General features: G+C 41.5%; 1 protein-coding gene across 4 annotated transcripts in view; it reads left to right on the top strand.

Moving 5' to 3' along the window:
• The window catches only part of DSP (desmoplakin), a 54881-nt gene that overhangs the window by 17128 nt on the left and 16131 nt on the right, over positions 1–21622 (top strand). For all 4 annotated transcript variants that reach the window (XM_064443567.1, XM_064443568.1, XM_064443569.1 and 1 more), the window contains exons 2-13: positions 7623–7725; positions 9427–9575; positions 9914–10088; positions 12745–12873; positions 14046–14096; positions 15115–15276; positions 16222–16326; positions 17588–17683; positions 17932–18057; positions 18864–19016; positions 20575–20729; positions 21135–21261. In XM_064443567.1, coding sequence (XP_064299637.1) covers positions 7623–7725; positions 9427–9575; positions 9914–10088; positions 12745–12873; positions 14046–14096; positions 15115–15276; positions 16222–16326; positions 17588–17683; positions 17932–18057; positions 18864–19016; positions 20575–20729; positions 21135–21261 — 1531 coding nt within the window. The remainder of the gene's footprint in view (positions 1–7622; positions 7726–9426; positions 9576–9913; positions 10089–12744; positions 12874–14045; positions 14097–15114; positions 15277–16221; positions 16327–17587; positions 17684–17931; positions 18058–18863; positions 19017–20574; positions 20730–21134; positions 21262–21622) is intronic.

The following is a 21622-nucleotide window of genomic DNA, read 5'->3' on the forward strand; positions in this document are numbered from 1 at the left end:
ATATTGGATTCATTAGAGCGACTTCCCTATTACTCCTGACTTCCACTGGAGGAGAAATACTTTTAATTTAGCATTCTTTGGTTCTTGTTACATATTTTAAACCAGCCCATAGTTTGTTAGGCTCTTCTGTCTTTAGTATTCAGTAGTGGCAAAGCAAGAATGGAAAGGACAGACACGATCAAGATGTTAACAACCTTACATCAACATCCTTTCATTTACTCTCCATAACATAATATTTGTATCTCCTTTTTTGGAAGGCATATCTGGTAAGGAGATTGCAGTGAAACTCTGGTCACTTTATTGCAAGGCTTCTCCATGGAACTAAAGACCCCTGTTAATGAGATCAAAATACATACATATATATTTTACATACATTTTTTTTGTATGTGAAAATATCTGACGATACAAAAGACTTTATTTGCAAAACAATATACGTGTTTGCACCTTACTGAGTTGCATAGGTTTATTTTTAGATACATTAATAAATACATTAATTAAATTTAAAATTTCATTTTAGATTTGAATTAAAATGTTCCCCACAATATAAAGTGAAGGTTTTGTTGACAGTTAATGAAAAAAAGTAATCATGCCTGATTTTGCATATGCACTGCCTGCAGAAAATCCACTATATCTTGTGCATGTTGTGCTTTTGCAGGATCAGGGCCATCGTCTGTGGAACTAGTTTTAATAATTGCGGTCAGCCTGATACCTTCCGTGCCAAGGTTTGGTGGCAGCTATAGAACTTGCAAAACTGAGGCTTCTTTTTCCAATGGGGAAGATGACTGTACCTTAATTTTAAATGCAGCAGGATTCAACTTAGGGTCTAGTCTTGTAAGTTTTGGGGCGTATTCTGCCAAACAAGTCTGTGCTGAGTATTGCATTACTCACAGAGCAATACAAGACGCTCCCTACCCGTAGGGCTCAGCAAGGTGCTTTTACAACATTCCCGGTTTCTTCTGGCTTGGGAATTCAGGATGAGCTTGGCCCAGAGTACAGATACTCAGCTTGACAGTGACTCACACAGCTCCCAAACTGCCAATTCATCAGTCAAATATTTATCAATGTCTTTGCTATGGAGAGATAAAATCTGATGCGCTGTGAGAGCAGGGGGAAAAAAGTGGCAAGTTGTGCAGTCTTCATTTGTTGTTGCTGAGATTAAGGAAAAAAAATAGCCTAGGATTGATGGTCCCCGTGTGATATGAAAATAAATTGATTTACACAACTCTGCTTAAGAGTTAATGTAACTTCTGTGCTTTAAGGTAGAAAAGGAGTCAGAAATTCACATCCTGTGCCCTGACATTACTTTCATGGACTGACAGACCAAGTAAATCTGGAGAAAACAGATTTACAGCCACGTTTCTGCCCTTCCCATCCGTCTTACAGGGTTCTGCAGGGTCCTGGCTAAGCTGAGTGGTGGTAGGGCTGGCGTGGTCCCCTTTGAGCTCCTCTGTCACAGCACTGCACAGGGTGTATGCGGGGGAAACTGCCCTGCTGACAAACAAAAACACGGGCAGACGGAGAGGGAGGAGGAACGTGTCTGAATTGCTGCCGAATACCTGCCCCGCCGGCAGAGCCTGTGCTGTGCTCGAGCTGGCCAAGGAACGGGTTTCAGCAGCAGTTGGTGACGCTGCCACGCCATGAGAAGAAAACCAGGTTGTACCTCTCCCAGCTCACTTTTTCATAGGTACGTGCATGAGAATTCAAGCTGGATATCTTTGCAGGCGTGAAAGCCTCTGTCAGGCGAGGGATTTGCTGGCATTTCGAGCGGTTGATTCCCGGCAGAGGTGTATTTCCATGGTCTATGCCGGACCCTGTATTTGGCACCTCCCTCTCCCAGAGCTGGAGGTGGGAGAGGCAGCATGTCTGCAGCCTGCTGCACTGGGCAGGTACAGCCTTTAGAAACGGTGCTGTTGCTCCCGGTGATTAAGAACAGTGCAGGAAAAAGTGCAAACATTTTCTGCTGATAGGTGTGGCAGGATCCCTTGTGAAACTGTGCTTGCTCTGAAGGCGCTTGGCCTCAGGGGTCTCAAGATTTCACCAGTGACTCCTCTATTTTTGCACATTTCTAATGGTATTTAGAGCCTGATCGTGCAAGATGCAGGCAACTTTTGAGGTTTCTTGTCATCGTGCCTTAGTCTATGTGCATACTCAGCAGACGAGACTAGTTTGGCAAGGCCGTGGTGTGCCAAAACCGATCCTAGTAAGAGCAGAGATGTATGTATGGGGAGAGCCCAGTTATGAAATTCTTGATAACTTCTGACACTTGCATTCACCTTCTTTGAGCGGGGGGGTGGGGGGAAGGCTGGTTTGTAGTACTTTAATTTCTGCTTATACTCTTATGGATATTGTGATTCGCCACCTTTTGCCAGCGTATGCCTGTGCCTTTTCAGGGGCACACACACCCGACTGGCAGGTGGTGGCAGATGGGCGGTGTTTTAGTCCCATGGTGCGTACAGGCTCTGTGCTGGGAATGGAGATTCCAGGTCAGGTTTTTCTTGTGTCTTGTGCACCCTGGGCATACCAGGTAATCCCTTCATGAATCTGTTGCTTGTTCAAACAAGTTGGGGGGGGCAGAAGAGAAAAAGAAGTGTGAAAAAGAAGAATTGCTATTGTTTTGCTCTTGTTGACTTATGGGAGTCACTGGATAATTTGGATCTTTAAAAAAAGACCTTTTTAAAAGCTTACTTTACTTTTTGAATTATAAAATACTTTGAATTTTTAAAAGGCTAAAGGTTTTGTGGATCAATCAGAAAATTAACAAGGATTATTCTAACTTGGTTTAAGTCAGATCTTTGGGCTGAGAGAGTCCCATTTGTGCTTCCAAAGCTTTAAGGAGCTGTGAAGCTGCTGGAAGGCTCCACAGAGCTGCTGGATGTGCTTCTGCCTGTCTCCTTCACCCTGCTTCTCTAGACACTAATCACGCCCCCATAACACAGCAGCCTCTTGATGCGTACTAACAAAGTCGAAACCAGAGCAGCCTGCACATTGCAAGCATTTATGCTGGGGGTGTGCGGGTCTTCAGCAGCAGGAAGGAAATAAGAAAGCAGAAGGTAGCTGGCTTTCCTCCCCACCCCTCGGCTTCTGCAGTAATGATGACTCAGTTGGGCCTGTAAGGGTGCAAGCCAGGTGTTTACAGAGGATATATACTTTATTTGAAAAGTATCACTTAGGAAGTCTTTCAACTGCTTGAATAAGTCAGTGGCAGGAGTAGTCAGCCCTGCTCCGTTCCAGGGATGTGGCCATAGCTGGGTTTTCCATGTCTGTCTCGACTCTTGTAACTCATCGCATGTCCTTGAGAGCATTTCTCAGTCTCATTTATGAAAAGCAAGAATAGTTATTTCTGGTTTCTGTAGAGCTAGGGGTCTTGTGAGCATCTCTGGTACGACTTAAGAGATAAACACAATCCTAGTTCAGAAACTGAGGATTCACCGCTAAGGTAACAGCTTAGTTTAGCTCAGGTGGGGTATATTGCAGCAGGGGGATGTTGTCTGAGCTACCATCCCACCCAGAGCCCAGTGGCAACAGGGGTTGGGCTGTCCTCTTATTTCTCTGGGGAAGCAAGAGTACGGTACAGCAAGGGAAAAATGTATTCTGCCTTGACATGCAGCAAGCAGGGTGGCTTCTGTACAGAATGGTGACAACGTGAAGGTGCTGTGCCTTTCTTAGGGCTCTTCTGGCAGTAGAGAGATACAGGAATACATTTTAAGATCCCAAATAAAAGTGATTCTTCTGTGTTTTGAAGTATTCTCATAATTTTAAAACAAAGATGCGACCCCACTTTGTCTTCCTTTGTTCCTTGGATAGTTAATGACTACTAAAACTAAGTCATTTTAATAAAGAACTCAGTTTAATAGTATCTTTTTGAAATTCATGAGTTGCCTTCAAAATAAGTGTCACAGTCTAAAATTTTGAGTTGTATGGACAAATAGGTAGTTAAGGTCTGAAGCAGTCCAGGCTGTTTCACTCAATGCTGTTCTTCAGGGTTTACAAAACCAAAGCAGTACAGCAAATAGTCAGATTCTTGCAAACACATGTATTTATTAGTGGGAGCCCCTGCGCTCTTGTGTTACAAATCCTGGTAAAAGACCGAGCTCCAGTTCTTTCTCTGTCTGCTGGAGTGGTTGAAAATGCTGTTTTTACTGGGTGCAGTAAAACAAGTGAAAAACCTGTCCATATTTTTACTGGGTGGTGTGCCTACAGTGTTTGGTGCAGCAGAATCCTGTTCACAGGTTCGAGCCTGAGGTGCTGCCAGAGTTAAAATCAAATCAAATTGTCATCATAGCAGCAGCAGTTGTAACAATGACCAAACATTACTTTAAATTCATTCAGTTTCATGTAAACAAAATCTGATGAAGCAAGAGAGACATTGACAAAATGTCATCTGTAGTAATCCACTTGATCTGTGTCCTGTGAGGATTGTTGGGGTCCTACATCTTTCTGAGGGACTTAAATGTATTTATATATAGGATATAGGTTACATGGTTGTACTTAGAAAGTCCAGCTTCGTTCTTGCCTCTACATTGTGTTGCCATGTAGCATGTTCAGGGGTTAGGGTTTGCCTCAGTTTCTTTAGTCTGGTATTTATTTTTCCCTTATGCCATTGCATTGGGTATGGTTTTCCTTTGGCTGGCTGTTTCCTTCTGCCTCAAGGTTAGATGTCTGCTTACTCTGCATTGGGGTTTCTGCTTTGATCTACTCATTCCCATTAAAGGGCTGTTGGCTTCAATAAGGGGAATATTACACTGAAGGCCTTTGGAACTGCTTATGAAATACTCTACTGTCACATGAGTGAAAAGTATTGAAGATGTGTCCACATGAGATTGTGCTAGTGCCATCTGATGTTGAGGTATTGTCTTGCTAAGTATTTTTGGTTTTTACGATCAGAGATTAATTTATGCCCTTCCTGAGTGTATTTGTACAGCTAAATCCTCTTCAGATCCTGAAGTCTTTGCATCCTCTTGACTCGGTGGAGCAAACATCAGCTCCTGTACTGGCATCTGCTTGCTGTCTATGGGGATGCTCCTTAACCCACCTTAGCTCCCAGACTAGGTCTTTTTGACCTGCCAACAGATTTGAAAGCCATTAGCTCTCCTAGTGTCATCAGCTACCTCTAATGGGCCACTGCCTTTTCACCCCTTATCCTAGTATTGATCTCAGTATTTTGACTAGCAAAACAGTTAGTTGTTTAACAACAAAACTGACGTCCAAGGTGTTAAAAGCAGTGCTGATGAAGTATTGTGCTCTTTTCTCATTCCAGTTTGTAATCCTCCAAGCTTCTGCCATTATTTTAGTTATGTCTTTGTCTAGTAGATTGGAGAGCCTTAAACTGCTTGCTGCTTTCTTCCTGTGAAGGTCCCTATGAACTGTAAACAAGTAACTTGTAGGTCTTTATTTGGAGATCAAAATAGGGTGCACTTAAGTCTCCTACTTCAAGACATCTGCTCCTGCCTTTGAAACAGTTTTCTGCATCTATATTAAACCGTCTTCAGTTTTCCAACTTCTTTATTATTTGGACAATAATTCTGGATGTGGTATTCTACTATCATTGGGCTGAACACAAAACACTTGTAATTCTACTTTTTCTGTCTTTTAAATTGGTTTATTAGTTTGATTTACTTGAAAATAGCTTTTCTTCATTATTTCTTAGCATGTTAACGATGACATTCATTTTTTAGACCTCCTCTCAGTGTGAAGTAATGCCTTTGAGGTCAGTGAAGTTACACTGAAACCAGTGGAGATAAGCTGATTTATTACAGTAGAGTTCTGCTCTCTTTCGGCTTTAATGGATATCTGGCATTTATAGCTGTCAGGAGATGATTGAAAAAGCAATTGAAGAAAAAATACTCTTTTGATGTTCTAAAAAGAGAAAATTGCTTGGAAGGTTCCTCTCTTGTTCTTTATGTTTCATTCATAAGAATAATTGTTGGTATAATTAAATGTAAATTTTAGATGCAGTCAGATACTTCTGGATCTGAACGCAACAGTGATGCCTAAGGAGAAGGAATGATTTAGAAAAGGAAGCCGACAGGAAGCCTGGCACAAAATCAGACCCATATGTTATCTTTCACAATTGTTTTCTTTAAGCTGTTTCCAAGGTATACAGGGGTGCATAGCACAGTGGGGCGCAGTGGGTGTGCAGCCAAAGGGTCACAGTGCAAGCCAGGAGTTGCACGTGTACACCTTGTTTTAAGTCACCCAGTGGCTCTCCAGTCCCATCTCTGTGTCTTTGAGGGTCTACTCCCTGGTATTGGGGGAAGCTGGTGGAAAGTTGCTCAAGCTTTTTGCACTTTTTCAGGAAGAGCTGATAGGAGAATGGCAGGCTGCTGAAGCACCAACTGCACACATTGAGGAAGAGCTCTTAATATACCGTTGAACATTTGTCACTACTGCAGTGATTTTCCCAAGGACAGCTCTGCCAGGTTTCTTACATTGTCATGGTTCCTTTTGTGAAGGGTGATCAGAGTCTGTTGAAGTCAGTGGAAAGATTTCCGTTGAATCCAGATGACTTGCTGGCTCTGAGCTGGACAGGTTTGCACTGATTGCCTTTCTGATGTTAGCATTGCATGGAAATTTGGGCCTTCAGTGATTTGTAATGGAAAAGGTTACCTGCTGTGAACACAGGAGGTAGAAAACTAGACAAGGCTTGGAAGTGTCTTAGTTTCTTACTGTCTCTTAGTAGTGGTTTATTTTAGTTGCACTGGCAATGCTTTGGTTTGGGAGCTGCCTGGGCTTGCTTGGGAGCTCTGATTCCATCAGCAAGGAATGGTTCCTCACTTGAAGCAGCTCACCCACGTTCAACTAGCAGTGGCTTGCTTTGGTGGCTGAATCCCAAATGCTGGAAAAGCAACCTTCTGCTGGTAGGGATGCAGTACATTATGTGTAAGGCAACAGTAATGACCCTATTAGTTATCTTGGCTTCCCCCCCCCCCCACTAGTGTTTTCAGTTCTGGAGTTTTACTTGGAAGCACCAAACGCCCACTTTATTTATTTGTAAGAAAGCATGTCCTCTAACTCCAGCCCCTACATAGTTTTGTAGTAGTGTGTGCAAATTGCAATGCCTTCTAAAACACTGCACCAGCTTCATCCATTTTCACTGATAAAAGGGCCCTTCATATGCTTGTATGGACTTGTATGCTCAAGCGCTTGCGTAGCAGAGGGTACTGCTTTCATTTTATGCGCTGACATTCAATGGCTGCTGTGATAACATGTCTGATAACATCAAGCAAAGGCTATGTTCTGATGTATTGACTCTAACAAAGATTGTGAATAATTTATTCTCACTGTAATACTGTCAGTTTTGCCTATCAAAGCTACAAATACCTGCACTGGAAGAAAACTTTTCTCCTTTATGGCATGCCAGTTCCCATCATCTGTTCAATCCTGTGGTAAAGTCAGTCCATTCCTGCTGTTACAGAAATACAAAGTGGCTCTGCCATCATGGAATCAGCATTAAAATGCCATGGTGCAATTATGCAGGAGGACCAGATAAAGCATATATGTCTCTGAAGCTTCATGAGATTGATCATACCATGTAACTTCCCTTAGCTGTTCGGGATTTGTATTTCTCTTGTCTTTTCAAAATGTGTGGTTTCTCTGTACTTACTTCTTCTCCCCCCCAACAGTCAGAATGGGACCTGTACAGTGTCCAGACGCCAGAACACCATCCAGGAGCTTCTGCAAAACTGTTCAGACTGCCTGATGCGAGCTGAGCTCATAGTACAACCCGTGAGTGCTTCTTGTTTTTCTTATCAAAAGTGATTATCAATATTTCAGAGAACGAATGCCATGTTGTTATCTGGACTTGCACGCTCTGCTTCTTCATCTTCTTTATCCCCTTTCAGATCTTTGTGTGAGGCAAGTGGGAGTGGAATAGCACACTGCCTTCCTAGGTCTCCCTCCTTGGTCCGTACTTAGTGTTCAGTAAAACTGAATAAAATGCATCCAGTTAAGAAAAGGGGGACTTCTTGATCTTTTTAAAAAACCCCACCCTTCAAACAGATTGTGCTGCACCTTATTTTTTAGTTTTACATCAAAGCCATTGTCAGTGTAAACAGCTATTAATAATGTTATGACCATTTACGGTCTCTTGGTGTGTTCTGTAGAATATCATCGTTGTTTTCTGGGCCATAATGAACCTGAACCACCATAGGAAAAACTTTAATTACCTTTATTTTATTTTTCCAGATGGTGCCTGAAGACGTATACAAAACTAGATTAAAATCTTCTTGACTGTTTCATCCCAAATGAATAAAGATGATATTTACTGTACACTACACTGATATAAACACATAGTGCCTGGGGGTGGGTTACTCATTGATTCAGTCCTAGCGGACATGGGATGTCCTCTGTTCCAGCTGAAGTCAGAGGAGGTGCAGGGTGGTGAATGTGTCCTCTGTTGAGGCTACTAAGATCCAAAATCCATTTGCGGTTCTGGCAGTAGATGTGATTTAATACACACTTTTGACCCTCTGTGGACAGAAAATTAGTTCAGGAATGAACCCTGTGGGTAGTAGTTAATTTCCTTTTCAGAGATACAGCATGTGTGAGCATGTTTATATAAAAATCAATGCCAGAGTAAATACTGCCTCTTGTTAAGGATTAATATTATTCCAGTGGAGTTAAAAGAAAGTGATGTTTAGTTCCAGCTTGGTGCCACAACATGCATTGCTTACTTTTTTTTTTTTCTTTTCTTTCTGAGGGACAAAGTAATGAGGTCCATCAATGTTTTATTTCAAAATCAAGTCACAGCTGGGTTATGTTTTGTTCAGCATGGCTGTGTCAGTGTGGGACGAAATCAAAAAGTTGCATCTTCCTGCTCAAGGCACCGTGACCATACTGTGGTCCACCGCACTGGGAGGGCCTGTGGTGAATTTGCCTAGACTGGGTGATAAGATGGGATGCAAATGTGGCTGGGCATGGAGCTGGTTGCAGGCAGACAGGGCGCAGTCTGTATTTTTGCAGGGGAGGAGCAATGTCTGTAAGTCTTACAAGCTCAGGGAAATTTCTGAAAAATCAGAAGCAGTATCCACCAACTCTTACTAGGACAGAGCGTTTGCTTCTTGCCCTCTAAACACCAAAGCATAAGGTCTTAAAAACTTCGCACACTGTGTGAAGCCTTGATTCTGCTGAAATAAACATCAGTCAGGATATGATGTTCTTTGTGGAAAGGTTTGGTTGGTATTATGTTGTAATAATTTTATTTTATATTTTATATTTGATTTGTAATAAGGACTTTCCAATGACTCTGGATCCTTTGTTGATTGGCCTTCTGCCAGTTAAAACTGGCAATCAGAGACCCAGCAGTTGAAATCTATCATGCTTCTTAAAAATAATTGGTCCTCATAACATCTCTTTTAAAACAACCAAGCTGAAGCTTAGGTGGTGAATAAATAATTTAATCTCCCATCTCTCTCTCTCCCCACCCAGGAACTGAAATATGGAGATGGTGTCCAGATTAGAGGGAACAGAGATCTGGAAGAGTGTTTTGCGCAGGCAAATGACCAAATGGATATCCTGGATGGGCTGATCAGAGAGATGAGGCAGATGGGCCAACCCTGTGAAATGTATCAGAAAAGGTATGGCCAGGGAAGGGCTGGGGGAGGGAATGTGGCTGATACGAGTTTGTGGTGTCTCAAGTGCTCACCCTCCCCTGGTGTTGCAGGATGTGACAGAAATCATCAGTTTTGTTCGGGGCACGCTAACATGGAGAGGGTCTTGCAGTAATACATTTCTTATAGGATGTCACACCTTGGTTGTCCCCATGAAATTTTAGTCAATATGTTTTTTTCCACAGTCTGTGCTTTCAGCACTTTGTTTTGAATACTTGACAGTCCAGTGGGAGAGATTAATTGCATTGTTTCCATGTTTTCTGGTTGTTTTCCTCATACTCAGTAACTAGTTCCTTCCCTTTCAGGCTGCTTCAACTTCAAGAGCAAATGCGTGCCCTGTACAAAGCCATCAGTGTTCCCCGTGCCAGGAGGGCCAGCTCCAAAGGCGGTGGTTGCTACTCCTCTCAGAGTGGCTCAGGCTGGGATGAGTACACGAAACGTGTCACAAGTGAATGTTTAAACTGGATGAGACAGCAGAAGGTAAGTCTGTGCAAAACCCAGAGACAATGCTAAGACCTGGTATTTATGAACATCACCTTGCATGCAGTAATGTTTTGGGTGCCAGCAGAAAATTAAAGGTACGCATGGATGCTCATATACTATTCCAAGTTCCTTTTTAAATTTTTTTTTAATTGCAGTATTGTACATGTAGTGAGTTTCCACTGAAATATGAACATGAATTTAGGGTCTTCTTTTGCAGAGGAAAAAGTGTGGAAGTTAGATTTGAAAGCTAAATGAGACACAGCTGTTACCGTAACAAAAGGCATCGGCATGTTTGCGCTAGATTATTATGCTCAATATTTCCTTCCTTCCTTCCACAGGTTTCCTTTATGGTTCATATTTATCTTAACCCTTTACACAGATAGGACCAGCTTCACAGACTTAACCATTGACCAGTATTTTACAGTTGTTCTCCCCCTCTAATCTCTCCTTATCACAGTGGGAGCCAGAAGGTAGAGCTGATTGCCACAGGACTTGACTTCCAGAAGTTGCTGCTGAAATAGCAGCTTCAGCATTTTTGTGTGTATCTGTTGCATGTGCAGAATAAATTTGCCTATGCACAGCTGTTGATGATGTAACCTGGAGCAGAAAACACAAAAACAGCCTGTTTTTCTACTGCTGAAGTACAAGTTGTGTGTTTGTGGCTGGAGAGCCCTTTCTGAGAGACCAGTAGGGAGGATGGAACAAGTTGGCTGAAGTTATACTTTGCACACTCCTTGTAGATTGAAATTGCATTATTTTTCTCTCTATTAGGCTGTTGCTTAGTGGTCCTGCCATTGTTATCTGCATGTGGTGTTTGCCAGGTGGCTGCTATGCAAACCAGATTAGAGCTCTGTACAGTTCCCATACTTTTATGTGAGTGCTATTCATAGTCAAGTCTTTCAGAGCCCTCCCATAGCACAGCATGTTCTACAGGAAGAAGGGGAAGTGGAGATGCACCCCTTGAGTGGTAGCGTCTATAAGCATCGTGCCAGGAGAGCAACAGCAGATATGATTGCTCTACAGACACTGTGGGAGAGTAGGCTAATTGTCAGACCTGCCATGATTTGAGGAGTGATGTGGGACAGACACTGGGCATGTTTCCAGTGATGAAAGACCGTGAACATGCTGCACCTCCCAAAGATGCCACGTGACACCCAGCCCAGACACCCCTTGCTAAGCACAGGATGTATAAGCAAGTGCTTTATAACTGTGTTCCCATACAAAAGCTCCTGTGAAAGTAAAAGGTTTGCTTGCTCTACCTTCTTCAATCCCTAATGCAAAGCTTGGGGTGGGGCCAGTAAGAACTTAGTTCCCTGTTCAGCTTTTGAGATTTTTTAGGGAAAAATTAATTTGAACTTTCCACCATGCCTCTTCTTCCCACCATGCCTTGCTGTGTCTCATCACCTGCTCACATTGGGACCAGGATAATGTTTCCCTTAGTAACATGGTGAGATGTGGGAAAAAGCAGCTGTGGTTCTCTGCTGGTGTTTCTGTGTTTTCTGTGTGGATGGTTTGCTGACAGGAGAATCAGGTGGTAGGAAGGTTGTTCAAATTTCCACTGCAGAATTAGGGGGAAAGTGCAGTGAAATCCAGACAGCCTTTGTTCGTGTTATGGCAGCCAGCCAGGACTGCCACTATTGCTACAGATTCTTTAGACTGTTTAAATATAACAAGAAGGGTCAAAGTCCTGTAACTTTTAGATGGCTGAATGCAAATGGTTTTGTTTCTTGGATCATTTTCAACACTGCCTCTGAATCCCTATGCTAGAGCATGGTTTGGGCTTTATTGTCATCTGTTGAGTCATAGAGATTTGGCTCCAGGCTAGTAACTACCAAATTCAGTCCCAAACCAAGATTAAGATACCTATTTCTTTACTGTGCACATGCGCAGACAGGCATTCAGACAGGCACGGAGTCTGTCTTAGCATAAAAGATGATTTGGAGTTTGAGGAGCTGAATTGTGAATTCAGTGGCTTTTAGTATTTGAAAATGATGAAATAAAGAACTGCAGTCAGATAGTTTTCAAGTTAGTAATTATCCAGGTGTATTACTGTTTTTAAAAGGCTCTTGCTAGAGATTTTCACTCGGCATCGTCCAATGAATGTTTCAAAATGCAAGACAAGCAACACATTCTATAATAATTTCAGTTTATCATCTGTTTTTTTTTTTTCATTTAGTTTGACTGCATTTAACTGAAGTTATTGGAGTTTACATGAGCATAATTAAAATGGAAATGTAGTGTACTGGACTAAAGAACTTGACTCTGGGTCGATGCAATTCATTGCATGAATAGCATTGTTTGATAAAGTCATAATTTGTTTTCAGAGTGATAAGAATATAACTCTACTCTAGACATAAAAGAACACTGTGGGCCAAAGAAAACATGAAAATACACCACTGAGCGTGCTTCATCTAGCCTAATTTTAAGCAACTTAAATATTTTCCCTACTTTGTTCTTCTACTTTGGGAGCCTGTCACACAGTTTAAGTGACAACAGTTTTAAGAAATTGTACCCCCTATTCTGAACTCCCATTAGTTCAGTGTTACTCTGTACTATACTACACAGTTATGTTTCCTTCAGTTCGATTCCTTTATGCTCCGATTTAGATAATAAGGTTGGAAATGAAAGTACAAATATTGTATCTTTCTTCTAGGCTGAAATGGAGCTGGTGAAATGGGGGTTTGATGCAGCATCCATCGAGCAACAAATTGGTGACCATAGGAGGACTCACAATGCCATTGGAGACTATCGCTGGCACCTGGACAAAGTCAAAACAGATCTGGTAGTTACCGTCTTCCCTTACATGCTGCTTAGTCTAGATTTACATTATTGGCTCGCTAGTGTTCCACTACAAAAAAGAATGCTGAATAGTTCAGCTTCTCTTCAGAAAGCACTGGTGTCATGATAGCAACCACGTTCAACCCTAATATTTATTATTTTATTATTGTGTTCCACTGCCTTCCCCAGCATTTTAAAATGAAAAATTAGTAGCTATTTAACATCTTGTTGTTGTGTACGAAGACTGGCAAATAAACATTGCAACATTTTTCATGAGAAGAATGGCTAAGAACGATTATTCTCACTTTCTGTCTAGCTATATTAGACCAATAAGATGGGTAAGAGTGCTTAGATACAGCCTTGAGTAATGAGGGAATTTCTGTGAAAAATGCCCAAATTCTGGGCTGAGCTTAGGGCTTTTCTTAGGTGTGGGCTTCTTTGTGGAAACTACTTTTCTTTTTTTTTGCCCCTCTGAGGTTTCTGTTCCTCTCTGGATTTGTGATTGGAACAAAGAGGACACTGAAAATGCAGTGGTTAAGCTCCTCTCCTGTCAGGCCAGCAGCTAGGTATAGGGGAGAGGAGGCATATTTAATTCCCATTCTACTTTTCTGTTAATTGCTCACATAGACAGGAAGAGAGAGAGATGGATCTAAAGAAAACGCACTCCATTCTGGAGCTCTGATCTCTCAGTTACGCTGAAGAGTAGAGGGGGTGTTACTCCCTTTTCCCTTCTGCTTCAAATAGGAAAGGTGATAGTCTGGCCCTGTGGAATGCCAGTTCCAAGGTTGTGCAGGTTCCCAGTCGGAGAAATGGGAATAAAAATTGGAACCACCTGGTCACATCGTAGTTTATGCTACTTCATAATCTCCAAAGCTAGCTCTAGGACTAGCTGTTTCCCCACAGCTCTCTAGGAGTTTAGTACAGAAAGAGATCAAGTTTCAGGAGCTGTTTAGGTATTACAGGGGTTATGTGCAACCTTGCTAATGTACTAATCATCCCTGAGGGAAGTAAGTTTGTCCAAGCCTTAGTTTTATACTTCTTGTGGTCCTCCAGTTGTTCTTGCAGCCATTTCCAAGTTACCACCTGGAGTCATAACATGATACTGACACTTTAAAGGAAATATCAGCAAATAGGCAACTTGTAAAAGGCTCACTAAATATTTGCTGTCTGTTTCAGCGGGAGAAGGCTGCGGTTCATCAGCTGGAGGAAGAATACGAAGGATTGCTGGTGAGCATGAGATGTGTTCATGTCTGATAAGCTCTGTGATTAATGCTCTTCTTGTGTTATTAATACCGGTGTGATGATAGTCAAGGGACACTTCAGGTTTCAACAGAGCAACAGATACATATTTAAATAATTCTGTTCAGCAGTAAACTGACGGTACTTTGTAGTTTCTGTAAGGTTCAGCTGAAGTCACGAACCTGAGGTTGATTCATTCCCTGGTGTATACCTGACTTACCCTCACAAGGAGGTCTCTTGTTTGCACCTGTGGAAGGGAGTTGGGCATTAAGCAGGTGAAGAGTAGAGCTCTACCTCCTTAATGGGAGTAAATGTAGCGATGAAGTTAGTCTATATATGAAGCTTAAAAAGTTACTCAAAGGTGGGAATAGAACCAAATTCTGTGTAGGGCTGCGCATCTTCTCTGGTTTGGATCTTCATGTTAAATAAAGTGAGAATCTTGTGCAAAGGGTAGATTTAACCCTTGGGATTGGAAGCTGACTCCTGTACACGTTTCAAGCAACAGGTTGTGTATTATGATGTGAGGACAGTGAAGGAATCTTTTCATGAAGTGTCACCTGTGCAAAAGGTGCTACTGCAACATCAAAGATGTACTATGAGCAGCAAACGCAAGTAAAAGTAATGTTAAATGTTCTGGCACTTCTTGTATTTTCCTATGCCTTTTTGCTTACCTGCTTACATGTCTACTACGCTTGTGTTTGAAATTACTTTTGGAAGCTGCTGACTTCAAGTTCCCATTGTTCTATAAATCCAGCCATGTTGTCCACTGTCCACTGCCAGCAAGTTTCATAGTTCCGTAAACCCAGGCGCATTATCTTCAGTCCATTGCCAACAGGTTTTATAAATATGTGATGTTTACTGTTATTTTAGTTTTGGTTGTTTTGGGTTTTTTTTTGGTTTTTTTTTTTTTTTAAAAAAAGGACATACTGTGGTCTTGGCTTCCCCCTCTCCACCCAGCACAGGCATTTCTGTTATTATGGCTTCTCAATTCTGGAATTCCTTGCAGAAATACTCCTTTGAGAGAATGGATCAGCTCCGTCAATTCCAGAACCTCATCCAAGCCACCAGCAGGGAGATCATGTGGATCAATGACTGTGAGGAAGAGGAGCTTCTCTATGACTGGAGTGACAGGAACACTGACATTGCCAGGAAGCAGGAGGCCTTCTCTGTAAGACAGCTCAACCTCCCTATGCTTTCCACGGGCTCTCTTTCGGGATAGTGAGGGAGGAACAGCCTCGCTCAGGGGGACTGATCACAGAGCGGACATTTCTTCACTCTTTAGAATTTCCTGGGGATTTTTATCAACACTTTTGGATTAAGCACTGTGTGTCAACCTTTGCAGTGAAGATTGGACATCTGTTGGAATATTGTGCTCCCATTTAACCAGTTGTCATGGTTTCTTTTAACCTTGGAAGTTGGCTTTATCAGTACAGTCCACTGTGGACTAGTAATCGCATGTAGCTTGTGCACACAGTCATTACCTTGGCATGCTAAACTAAGGGACTTGAATCAAGCATTTTAATTCTCCCTGTTAGGACTGCTTGGGAGTTATGGTGTCCCTATATTTGGCCGTGATGTCTGTCACCAGGAAGTAGAGCTATACCAGAGAGAACTGCTCTCTCTTCCTCTGATGGTTTTGCCAGCAGCACGTTGAGCACGCTAGAGGTAGTTTGCACTGCTCCTTGTCTTTTGTGGGTATGTAGGGAAATTGAGCATGTGCATTTCTATAACCAATATTGGAGCTGATTAGAAATTTGAAATTAGAAAAGGCATGAAAGTTCACACTCTTAAGAAGGTACTTTTTTTTTAGTTCCATTGCTCTGGGTGTTGCAGGATGCAGTCATTTTTGCTTCCATCATTCCTAGGAAAGGCAGGACAATGGGTGCTTTGCTCTGTGAAGCAGCAAGTCTAGAGACTAGAACTGAGATGAGATGATTGTACCTTCTTGATTCTACTGTCTTCGTAATTAATGTCAGTACTCTGAATAGAATTATTAGGTAGCGTTAGCAGGGATAATTGTACATTATCACAACTATGTGAAAAATTTTCAAGTAAAGCATCATGTGCAGCATACATTTGGGGGCTTGTTTAAGGCTGTGTTTTGGTTGTTTAGAAACGCATGAGTGAACTGGAGCTTAAAGAAAAAGAGCTCAACAAGCTAAAGCAAGAAAGTGACCAGCTAGTGCTCAACCAGCACCCTGCTTCAGACAAAATTGAGGTGAGTTAGACTTTTTGTGATTTCACTTGCTCCTTTAGTTGTTACATGGGAAAAGGTGCCAGTGAAAGTCAGCAAATGAAATGCTGCCTTTGGACCTGAGAAGGGTTTGCCTGCCAAAAATCATGTCCATTTTTATTCAGCTGTATGAGCTGCACTAATAAATGTTACTGCCTTCCTCTACAAACCTGGCCACAGCAATGGCAGGTTTCTAAGAGCTATGGGGAGAGCTCTCATTGCTATCAAATTTGATGATAGAAGCACGTAAAAATTAATACGAGGCTTAAGGAGTTGCCTGAGTGTATGGAAATTGCTGTGTCTTGTTTGAGTTGACTACAGTGCAGCAGAATTTATGGTAGGAAGGCATGTCATTGTTCTTCTGCTATCTTAGTAGGCATGTTTTAAAAAAAGCCACACCCTTTGTTGAGGGTTTATATTTAATCCAGGTGCAAATACTTTCTGCAACTGAAATTCATAGTGCATTTCTACAGCTTAGCCAAGACATTTTTGCTTTCACAGCTTGGGGTACATTTACCTTTCAATTACAAAAGCTGCAACAGTTTGCAAAATCTGAATTTATTAGGAAAAGGGTGTAGTTGTTACAGTTTTAAGAGTGCGTAAGAACCCTGAAATGGAAAGAAACTAATAGGAAAAAAAATAGTCCTTTCTGCTTTTCAGGGTATTTACTTGTTAACTGCTATCATGTTTTGTAAAATCACCATTCCTATTTCTTCTGTGGTCAGTTTGTGCCTTGAAGGAAAGATCCTTGTAAGCTCCAGCAGTGAAGTAAAAGTTGTGTGCAATTTTCTAAAGAATATACATGAGGACTACTTGAGAATTTTGGATTTAAAAATAGCCATCATAAAAAAATATGTTTGACAGTGTTCCTTGGAAGAAGGAGAACATGACAATTTGCAGTTGAAATATTGTATTTGCACTACTGTTTGTGCATTTCACCCCTGAAAGGGGCATACACAAGATGAAGATCATGCACATCAGGCTTTATGCCAATCAAACAAAATTCAAGTCATGAAGAAATTTGTCTCTGCATCGCACAAGCAGGTATTTAACTCTTTTCAGTTAGGTAGGTGCTTAGAAGTCGGGGAACTATTTGCATGAACTACGTTATTCTGGTGTGCATGGATTTGTTTTAGCAGATTTTTAATTTGCATTTATGTGGAGTGTAAATAATTTTTCTTGAGTCTTGGTATGGGAGAGAGATCAGTGTGGTGTTTTGGGTTCTGTACATTACTATTTTTGTTAGGCCTACATGGATACATTACAAACTCAGTGGAGCTGGATTCTTCAGATCACCAAATGCATTGATGTTCATCTGAAAGAGAATGCGGCTTACTTTCAGGTGAGTAGTGATGTGGAGAATTCACACTACTTTTGTTAGAAGAGTGAATCCTATCACACATACATTCTTTTCTGTACCAGAATCTTTCTAAATCCGTGCACAGTTACGCATAACACAGTGTTGCCATATTGTAAATTCTACCATTCTGCCAGATGTGAACTGGGATTTCTCATGAAAGGAATCCACTGACTTTTAGCAGACATTTTTAAGAGCTGTGTAAAACTGAAGTCACAACTTTTCTCCTGTAGTTCTTTGAAGAGGCCCAAGCCACAGAGTGCTACCTGAAGAACTTACAAGACTCCATCAGAAAGAAGTTCATCTGTGATAAGAGCATGTCCCTGCAATCTTTACTGGAGCAGATCAAAGAGCTGGAGGTACTGTCAAACACATCTCACAGGTTATGTTCTGCTTTCCTTGGAAATCAGTTGCCCTCTTCAGATATCAAATGTAAACCCAGGTGTACTGCAATGTTTATATACAGTGCTGTCTGAACGTGCAAAGATGTTGGTATATTCCTGCCCATTTTTTAGAAATACACACAGATTAGCCTACAAACAGATCAGTGTTATTTTAATTTGTGTAATACTGTTTGGGAGCTGATTTCTTTTTAAATCTGGATTGAGCCCAAAAAATTCACAAGTTTCTGATGTGCTAACAAATTAAGAAAAGGAAAGATTTTCATTCAGAGGTGATAGAATAAATTTTGCCTCAAAGGATTAGTACATTTAATAAATGATTCGTCATGCCACTTTATAATACTGCAGTTTCTCTGAAAGGTATTAACTTATAGCTGTCTTAGCTATTTGCTCATCATGAGTTAGGTCCTACAAATCCAAATTGAATGTACTGGAGCAAAAATAGTCAGTGATATAAAAGGGCCGTTGATGAAGTCAGGCTTGAGAGTGGAGTTAATATTTTTTTTTCCTTTGGTTAGCATTCATGTTATAATAGATTCTTTCCATTTATTCCTATGTTTTTTACATCTCACTTTAACTGCATGGCAGATCTGTATGCAAACCTGATCTGCAAGTTTTGCAAACTTTGCAGCTTGCCAGAGCTGGAGCTAAAGGAAGTTTTTCCTACAGTGAGCTCCAGATGTATCCCTCTCTTAATACAACAGTAGGAACTAAATGTAATTTCTTTTTAGAATTAATTTTTAACATACATTTAATCTTTGCAGAATGAACGGGAGAGAATTCTTGAATACAAGAGGCAAGTGCAGAGTTTGGTGAATAAATCCAAGAAGATTGTGCAGCTGAAGCCACGTAACCCAGACTACCGGAGTAACAAGCCCATTATCCTCAAGGCTCTGTGTGACTACAAACAAGATCTGGTACTGTGTTCCTTTTTGTCTGATAATGAACATCATGTAAACTAGAACATAGCAAATGATTTACTGTTGAGCTGATAACCCTTTTGTAACCCCTTTGTCTGCTTTTGGTCAGCATTTAAATTTCTTTTACAAAAAAAGCTCTGACTTTCATGGAACTATGAATGAACAAGCTAGGTTCTGGTGGATTAATAAGTTTAGTCAAAATTGTTATTATTAGTCCATTAAATAGCGTAAATATTAATAATACAAATTAGCACAGAAAAGTCTCATCAATAATGGGGTAAAGATTGTAACACAGATGCTTGCCAGCATCTGTCCCTTTCTTCTGGTGATTGCTTACCCTTCCAGTGTCCTTCTGGGTCTTCAGGTCAACACTTCATTTAAGAAAAGGTGAGGGAATGTACAATGAGTCATTGGTATACCAAGTTTTTTGCTGGATGGAGTATGAAATTGATGGTGCTGGTTTCTTCCTCCTCAGTATTGGGGCTGCCTGGGTTTCTGTATTTTTTGTTCGTAACAGTCTGCTTAGCTGCATTTTCTGATTATTTGCTCTTTCTCTTCACCAGTTCCCAATGACACAGTTTTCCTATTCTGTTATCTGTAAAACTCTACCTGTTCCACCTGTTATACCTGATTCACTAGGTTGCAATCCTGCAGTGACCAGTAATTGGACTGTGATTTGTGTTTACAGTCTGGGGTTTCTGCTATCCACTCTGTGTCTGTGATCTTCCATACCACATTTTATTCCAGAGTCACAGAAGTTCAGCCCACACAGAGTAACTACTTATTGTTCCTATAAGCAAAGCTAAACAAATTCAGGCAACGGTTACCTGACTGCTTGGCAATTGCTCTTGGAGTTAAGCATGCTAAAGTCTTCTCAGGTGATGGTAAGCCCAGACAAGCCTGGAGCCCCTGCATGCTCAGGTCAATGCAAAGCCTGTGGCCTTTTACTAGTTCTGTGAAAAATCTATTTGCTGGCTGTAGAGGTGTAATTGAAGGAAAGAGTCCCTTTAGGATAAATGACAGGAAGACCTTCCCCCTCTTGGATGTGAGTGGGTTGTAACCTCCACTGTGGCCACACCCATGGCCACAGGGTGCCAGGATTTCTGGTGTTTGGAGCTAGTGGATCTAGCTCTGCCACCCTTGTTCCCAGTCCCTTCGCAAATACAGATGCAGCGCTAAGCATCCTTATGCCTCCAGCTCACTGGCTTACAGCCATACATGGTTGCGTAGCTTACTGCAGCCATGTGTCTGCACTCAGCCTTTCATGTTTGTCATGGCAAGCCCCAGGTCTGATGATTGACTGGACTGGCAACTGCTCAGAGTGTTCTGTGGCTCCCACTTGGTTTTCTTGGGTTTTCTTCACATGGAAACCAGATTCAGGGACAAGGGGTTGATTTGTACTGATCTCTTGCTCCAGAATGAAGCCAAGATGCACACCCAGACCTGGCAGCTGGGAAACACTCCCACTTCTGTGATCTAGATGGATCTTTCTTGTCTGTCTCTCCTAGAAACCCCATCTTACTTAACTAAAGAAAAAACATTGTGTTCCTTACAGAAAACAGTGCGCAAAGGAGATGAATGTATCCTGAAGGACAATAACGAGCGCAGCAAATGGCTGGTAACCGGCCCCGGAGGAGTGGATATGCTGGTGCCATCTGTTAGTCTTATCATCCCACCTCCCAATCCATTAGCAGTGGATCTTGCTACCAAGTGAGTTGCTGCCTGGGATTGGACACCTACACCTGGGAGTAGATAGAATAGTTCACTCAAAATAGCAACCACCCACAAAATCTGGTCTGTGCCATGATCATAGTGCCTTCCCCCCGCTCCCCCCCACCCCCATAAGGGCAGGGGATTAAAGACTAGACCCTTGACTTGAGGAAATTCACTTCAGTGAAACTTACTGGGGATCTAAAAATATTTAAATCTTAACTTTTACAAGGTTTTTATCATCTCTAATAATGAAAGTCATGGATAAATTAATTTCCAAGGTTTTTTCTAGTAGAGAACAAGCCTTAATGCACTCCACATCCAGTGGATGTTTCTTGGGATGTTTTGTAGCTATGCTACAAGGACACACATGTTTTGATCATGAAATTTTTTCTCTCATCTCAGAATTGAGCAGTACTATGAAGCTATTTTAGCTTTGTGGAACCAGCTGTATATCAACATGAAGAGCCTGGTATCTTGGCATTATTGCATGATTGACATTGAGAAGATCAGAGCGATGACTATTGCCAAGGTAAGACTCCAGCTGGCCCTACCCATAGACCAGGGACATTCATAACCTGACCTCTGCTGTCCCAAACAGTGCTTGCTGTGTCCTGTGCAGATGTATGTTCTGCAAACCCATGGGCCTTCCTTTTTCTGGGTTGCACAGTTACACGTGAAAGTTCTTGTTTTATCAAAGGAGAAGGAAAATACTTTCACATTCAAACATAACATGGATAAACAGGAAGATTAGCTAAGGGGATTTATTACATACTTGTACTTGTTCCCACTATGCAAGGGGATGGATAGGCAGAGTAAGATGTAGAATTTTGAACTATTCTTAAGTTATGAAATAGTTATAACAAGAACTGATTAGCTCAAAGGGCACTTCT

This window comes from Phalacrocorax carbo, chromosome 2 (genome assembly GCF_963921805.1).
Source record: "Phalacrocorax carbo chromosome 2, bPhaCar2.1, whole genome shotgun sequence".
NCBI lineage: Eukaryota > Metazoa > Chordata > Aves > Suliformes > Phalacrocoracidae > Phalacrocorax > Phalacrocorax carbo.